The 7,441-nt window shown below is 34.2% G+C and overlaps 1 protein-coding gene across 1 annotated transcript; it reads right to left on the bottom strand.

Annotated features, from left to right (window-relative positions):
- Positions 1–1,963: 1,963 nt before the first annotated feature.
- On the bottom strand, positions 1,964–5,898 carry LOC139890620 (probable WRKY transcription factor 32). Its single transcript, XM_071873518.1, has 5 exons — positions 5,515–5,898; positions 5,337–5,395; positions 3,972–4,579; positions 2,981–3,139; positions 1,964–2,232 (listed from the first exon to the last, which is right to left on the bottom strand). The coding sequence occupies exons 1-5, from the start codon at positions 5,753–5,755 to the stop codon at positions 2,034–2,036; spliced, it is 1,266 nt and encodes a 421-aa protein (XP_071729619.1). The 5' UTR covers positions 5,756–5,898; the 3' UTR covers positions 1,964–2,033.
- Positions 5,899–7,441: the final 1,543 nt, after the last annotated feature.

Here is a 7,441-nt window from a genome sequence, read left to right as displayed (position 1 = left end):
TACATGGTTATAATTTCTATATTTATTGTCTTACTCTTGGTGTCTTGGGCATTGGCATTTGGCAGCTTATATCACTCATAGTAGTGCTTTGTTTGTGTCTTAATTCAATGGTTCAGCGCTGAATGTTGAATCCTTCAGCATCCAACACGTTTATTTATGATATCTGATTGACAAATGGTGCTCAGTGCTGAACCATTTAGAGCTGAAATTCTCTCTTAACCATTAAACACCTTAATTTTATGTTATATTCTGTTTAAATTATATAAGAACACTTATTAAACAACTATATTGTAGTTGTTATTCATGTCAAAAGTTAATAAAGTGATTTTACATTATTCACACTATTCATTTAAAACGACTATTAAGCATGATATTGTCATTCAAAGCAACTTTATTTATACAGAACCTTTGAATCATTCATATTATGAACCCTTCAGCGCTTAATTATTCAATTTTATCAAACGTACCTTTTTGAATTAATATGAATAGTAGTGTTTTTTAATTTTGATAGTATTATAACTTATAAGCCAAAACTACCCAATCATTCATAATCACTGAAAAGATGTTTGACAATGGATGATGAAGCACTCGAGGATGAAAATGTATAATTTCATACACAATAACGATAAGAATTAAGTGGATAAGAAAAACAAAAAAACTGGTAACTAAAAACTTACAGAAGCACACGAAGCATTTAATGTAGATTCATCATTGCAGTAATCACAATGGTTTATGCAATAAAAGATTGTACATTTGTACCTGATACATTTGAAGGTGTACCATTGTTGAATGATGTTAAGTAGATATGAGACATGGTCTTAAATTAAAGTGGTCATGATCTTCTCACACTTTTGCTCAATGGCCCATTTGAAGTTCAATAGACTTTATTATTGATATTATATCATGTGGTAAGTCGACAAAGGTTGTATATATTGGATAAATTCGGTAGTGTCATGAATGATTTGGTCGCTAACAACAAGCTAAAACGTAAGTAAGATCATGAGGTATGCTACATCTCTTTGTGATCTTTATCCTAGTTTATTTACAAGTTATCTCATTCAAGTAGCAAGGGTGCATCAACTTTGTTAGATACATGGCCTTTCATTTAGTTAGTGGACATGGCCACCATCTTGCCATATCTTTGCCCGAATTAAAATTTTATGCGACTAATAAAATTGCTTGTTTCATTCTCTTTGGTCACTGTTTCCCCATTGAAGGACGATTTTGCGGCTTGGACACCAGCTCCCAATGATCTATTTTCCGTTGTCGTTGTTGTTACAATCTTAATTGATGACGGTTTTGTTCTAGGCCCGGACAAGGATATGATGATATGGGCTAGTTAAATTCCTTCAAAAGTTCTGATTTTGCATTGGTTAGTTATTCAACAGGCTTCCCCGGTTAAACAAGTTTTTAGGACACGTGATTTAATTAGCAAGGAACAAAGCAATATTTGATCAACAATTCTTGTGTTTGTCCATCATCAGTCGATATATTAAGATAGAGATTTTCTTTTGGGCAACTAATTCCAAATTACATTCAAGTTTTATTTCTTAGCTTTGGGATAGCAATTCTCGAGTTCACGTTCACAAGGCTTATTTTAGTTCTTTGTTCGTTTTGTAGATTTGTGGTTAGCATTTTGGCTTCTTGTATGTTGTTTCCTCTGTGTTTGTAATTCCGAGTCTTTATTCAAAATTCTTTTAATGAAGATCTCTATTTTATATGTCGTCTCCTTTTCGCCAAAAAAAATAAAAAAAATAAAGTGTAGACTATACCATGAGTCCATGATGTCATAACCAAGTCTACTCATAGATATTACAACTACAATTTCCTGAAAAATTTTAAATAGAAACCAATTAAATAAAGCCCGCTACATCTTACTCGGAATTTATTCAATCGAAAGGAAGTGTCTTGAACAAACAGATAATCAAAGTGAACTAGTGAAATGCTCAATGTACCTAAAAGGTTTTACCGGAATTATCAGTCGCCTAGTTCTCAGCTGCACCATTTGATGGTTCGGTTTCACTTATTTTTTATTATTGTGAAGTGTTCTTTGAAGGAGAAGATGCAGCTGTGAGTAAAAGAACACTAGGTGATCCTTGTTCTTTAGTACGTAACGGCATGTCGTGATCATGGATTCCTTTGTATGTTAGAATTACCTCAGATGAGCCATCAACCGCCATTTCGATATGTTTCCTAACAGGACATCCAGCAGAAGTGCACTTGTAGTAGTTCCTGAAACAATATATTCAAACTAACAGTTGAGAACAAGTGTACTTTTATGTTCAGTCTACAGGTAACAGTTGGAACCAATTCATAAAGGGGTAGTTCTTGCACGGATGAAAAAAGAGCCGGGAATGGGTTGACTTGAAAGACTTGTCCAAAATATGTAATTTTCTATGCATTTATTTGTGAGCAAAATATGATTGCAGAAACCAGAGTACCATGCTAATATTTATTGAAAGTGATTTAGGGGGTTAGATGCATTAACATCTTACTTGGGCAATATTTCAACCATTCAACCCGATTGTTTTTTAGAGAAATTTCTTTAGTAAAACCATTAAAGAAGGGTAGCTGACCAATAAAAACATATAGCTTAGACCTCAAGATAAGGAAATAATCTAAATTGTCAAATGATAACTCAATAGTCTAAATTGCCGCCTCAAAACTAAAAATTTATTAGAAATCGAGATAGAGCCTGGTTAGTTAAGACCCCAAGAGAATACGAATAATAGAAGACAATCCAACCAGCCATTCATGAATGATTGGTCTAAATAGACACATCAAAACTCTCAAACTGTACAAAATCAGTCATATCACAGTTATTTCGAAATTTTCAATGACAACTGGCAACTATAAGCATTAAATACAATAGAACCAGATAAAAATAGCATCTGTGCACATGCAGACCACTATATCAAAATGAAAATTGACTGATAATAGTAGCTTGTGCTAGAAATGTAAATTAAACAAAGGTATGCACCTGGGATGAGGATTTCCCTTCACCATTTTTTGTCCATATTTCCTCCATCTATAACCATCTGCTGAAATTCCGACATCGCTAGCTGCATGTATCACAAATTTGGGCTTTTTGGGGCGTTTAGGAGCAACTGCAGGACTTGCCGAGCTGCTTTTCTTTACTCTGGTGACCAAAACCATGCAGCGCAAAACATAAGAGCATCAATTTATGATTCTTAACTTGCATGACATAATTAAATAAATATTGGGCTATATAAATAAATATCAAGGTTTCAAAAATCGCTACTCAGGGAGTACTCGGTCGGACATTTAGGGAGTACTCGGAGGCTTGACCAAGTTTTGACCGATTTTCCGAGCAATCCCGAGTTTTTGCCAATTTTCCAAGTAATCCCAAGTTTTGGCTGAGTTTTCGCCGAATTTTTACGATTTTCCGAGTTTTGACCTAGTTTGACCGAGTACTCCCCGAGTTGCAAAAAAACTAAGGGCCTGTTTACTTAGTACTTAATGATTTGTTTCTGTACAACTCTTAATTCAACTCTTAATTCAGTAAGTAAAATTGCTGTTTCTTTGTCACTTAATCTGAAAATTGGTCTGTTTCCATGAGACATGAGACATGGAATCAGACACCCCTCCATAATAAGAGGCAAATGGAAACAAGGCAAATTCGGGGAGGAAAAAAAAAAGTAAACAGCCCCTTAACTCGCCGAGTAATTCCGAGTTCTACAACACTGATAATATGAAACCAACTTCTATCAATTTGTGTCTTCGGTAACCGAACTTTATAGGCCAGAAAAGAAGTAAAAGAGTTTCAACATCTGGTAACAACATTCAAATTTTTAGCTTTTAGGGACATTTAGATATCTTTAAAAAAAAAGATAAAAAAACGTTGATGCTATATTTCTAGGCTGAAAAAGTTGGTTACACCTGGAATCTGACCAAAAAATGATAATATGTATGCAATTAAACCAAGAATAATCATGAAACTGATGCCTTGCCTCTGTTTTGGCGGTGGTGCATCCATCTCCTCAACTAAAATTTGCCCGTTACTGATAAAGCCACTTGATTTATGTTGATTGGATCCAGATGTCAAGCTCGATTTACGTTCATGTCCTCTAGAAGACGGTGATGACATCTTACCTCTTCTGGAAAACACTTTCTTAGGTGGTTCATGTTTGTGCTGACCTTTATAAACTATCTTTGTGATGGCATTGTATTGATCACAAGACTCGATCTTTTTAGCATCACATTCATTGTAAGTGCACTTAAAATAGCTTCTAGAACCTTGAGGACTCTTCACTTGTTTCTGACCATATTTTCTCCAGTTGAACCCATCAATAGGTGTTTTCACAGTGCGTGAAGTAGATACACTTTTGGTATCAGATGTAATCATCTGGTTTGTTACTGGCGTATCAATGTCAATATGCCCTTCTATTGAGAGTGCCTCTCCTTGTGAATTTATTCTTGCAAGACTTGAAATCGGTGGTGATAATTCAGACGATAAAGATGGAACTTTTGGTAGTTGAATCTTACTCCCTGGAAGAGCTTGAGCAGCCTGAGCTATAACGATTGCCAAGGCCTCTTGGTGACTCCCTTGAAGTTGATTCTATGTGACAAAAAGTAAATAAAGACTGAAAAGTATCAGAACGTTGATATGTGCATAAGACAACGACTAGAAAAAATAAATTGAAACCATGAAAAGTCATTATGTAACCATCAACCTACTCGACCCGTTTGATACTTTCCCTTTTTTTGTCGAGTATTGTCATTTTTTTAACATCATGTTAGGAGTCAGTGATGGGGGCAGCAGAAGCCAACCCTGGATCATATCCGGACCACGTGTCTGGAGAAAACCCCCTAAGGCCCAAATTAACTGCCCATAAGGCACAATTTGAAGATGACTCCCCCTGGATTCGAACCCATGACGTTCTCATCCAATGAAACTGGATACCCCGGGTACCAAAAACCAATTTGACCCATCCAGTTTTTGTGAACTTAGGCCTTTAGTAGATTATTACTACTTTATGATTGTGGTTAACTTAACTAAGCGGGTGTTTAGGATTGCAGATTTGCTTATTTATATGCTAATCTGCCTATTTCTTATTTTTAGAGCAGATAAGCAAATCAAAACACACCTTTGAAGAATGCTTCTCTGCTTATTTCAGAAGAGGTAGGCACTTTAAATAAGCACGTACATACCTACTTATAATTAAGCAACCAAAATATGCTGGCAAAACTTATGTTCACTTATAAAGATATATAAATTTTCCTATCAATTACTCCCAATATATTTAAATTTAAATAAAACCTAAAAAAGGACTAAAATTAGCAAAATAAGTTCAGATACCGAGTAAATTATATACCTTTAGGTGCTCCAATTCATCCTGTCTCATTTCATATTGTATAGGCACCTCCGCCAACCCTAACATACAAACAATCAATGACACACATATACAAATATTATAATTTTAATTACATATTTACATATATACAACAAAATACAATTCAATTAAACAAATTAATGATGGTACAACTACATACCAGAAGCTAGGGTTTCAGATTGACAAATTCTAAAATCTTCTTCAATTTCCATAGGCGAATTCTCAAATTCACTAACATCTCTTTGATCATCGTAAGCATCGTCATCATCGAATTCATTTTCATTTACGGCGCCGGAATCTTCATAACCGTCAACGTGGTCATCGACGCCGTGGTGGTTTCGTTCTCTGGTTATGATTTCGAAATGAGTTGCTTCAGAGCTTTGATCACTGTCTTCATCCATGGCGATAATTTAAAGATTGAAACTTTGTGATGAAATTGAAGTGTAGTTTGTGATTTTTATTTGTTTTGAAGTGTTTACTGATTTTATTTTATTTTCTTTTCTAATTTTCTATTTTCCAGTTTGGTCTTTGTTTAGGGGAAGTATAGTAGTACTGTATTGGAACTTGGAAGTGTATCCTATGTAACTACGGAGTATGTTGTAAAAAAGGAAATATTTTAATAAGCTTAAATTTGGTACTCCGTATTTATTTTTATTTATTACTTTTATTATCTAAATGTATGTATTATACTCCGTAAAAATAACTTGAAAATTCATGATTTGAATATTCTTTAGTATTATTTTTTAACGGCAATATCGACATCAACTAGAGAGGATTTAACCATTTTCACGATCATATGTCACTCACACATGCGTTGTGAAGGAACTCAAATCGCAACAACCCTTGCAGTACAAATTATATCTCGACCCTTGGAATCAAACCTGCGCATACTCATTGAGGACAAACAAGTCACTCCCTCATATACCATTCAACCAATACCTCGATGATAGTTTCTCTTTTAAGTCAAACCGTATATCACTTTTGTAAATAACCCCAATCACTCCATATTAATCCCCAATCACTCATTTTAAGAGCAATAAACGTTGGTTCGAAGTTATTGGTATTAATGGAAGTGATGTAGACGTGTACGTTCAGGAAGTTGGTACATGGACGTTCGATATTGATTCTACCATGGAAACGAATACTGTTGAAGAAGTCTATTCTGATAATGAAGAGACTAATGTTTGTGACTCCTTTAATGAATATGATATTGAGGTAAATGAATCGTTTGATCACTTGAAGGAATTTAGCGGTATTATTATTGATAATGAATCGTCTCACTTATCTGAGAATGTAAGTGTTAAGACTAAAAGTTGTCACTTTGAGTCTAAAAATTCCTATGATTCTGCAGATTCTAAGCCACAACCACCCGGTTTCTCTAATCAGCAAGATGTTCTGTTCCCAAGTGAAAAGTCTATAGGATCTATTAATTGTGTAACACCTATTGTAGGCGATGGCGATATAAGGATTAACGGTGTCCCTACAGAGGATAGTTCATTCGAAGATATCTTTGGTATTGGGGAACTTTTGGGATACAATGTTAAAGGTTGCAACAAATTTTTGAATCGAGACAGCGGATACTACGGGTTTAAATGAAGATCATGTCCATTAATAGTTACGGTTCCAGGTTACATTTGAAACGACAATGGATTCGGGATTTATGTATCAAGTCCCAAATTCAGTTTTTAGGTATACAAGAATCGAAGATGATGTGATGACCCGGGAATTTCCGACTAAATTTAAACTTAATCTTTATATAAGCTCGACATGATAAGCGAAGTCTGTAATGTTAAAGTCTCAAAATCCTTTGAGCTGCGTTCATGTATACATTTGACCTTTGACCATGCCCGACGATTCACGAACAATTGTTTGTAAATAAATATGTATATGTAAATGTAAGTATACGTATATTAAATTGAAATTATAAAATATAATTTAAACATTTGAATCAAATACGTAAAATAGAATACAAAGTAATTGAGTGTAAATTTAAAATGAATCTATATGTATAACTATAAATTCTATGATTAATTATTATTATATGTGTATTATAATACAAATAATAAATATTCATTAAAGACTATCAT

The sequence above is a fragment of the Rutidosis leptorrhynchoides genome, chromosome 2, assembly GCF_046630445.1.
Source record: "Rutidosis leptorrhynchoides isolate AG116_Rl617_1_P2 chromosome 2, CSIRO_AGI_Rlap_v1, whole genome shotgun sequence".
Lineage (NCBI taxonomy): Eukaryota > Viridiplantae > Streptophyta > Magnoliopsida > Asterales > Asteraceae > Rutidosis > Rutidosis leptorrhynchoides.
This window is presented reverse-complemented; position numbering and strand designations above follow the sequence as displayed.

Coding starts and splice junctions, on each gene's coding strand:
- LOC139890620 (XM_071873518.1), bottom strand. CDS start 5,755: ATGGATGAAGACAGTGATCAAAGCTCTGAAGCAACTCATTTCGAAATC. Junction 5,396..5,514: donor ATCTGAAACCCTAGCTTCTG/GTATGTAGTTGT, acceptor TTTGTATGTTAG/GGTTGGCGGAGGTGCCTATA. Junction 2,233..2,980: donor AAGGGAAATCCTCATCCCAG/GTGCATACCTTT, acceptor ATATTGTTTCAG/GAACTACTACAAGTGCACTT.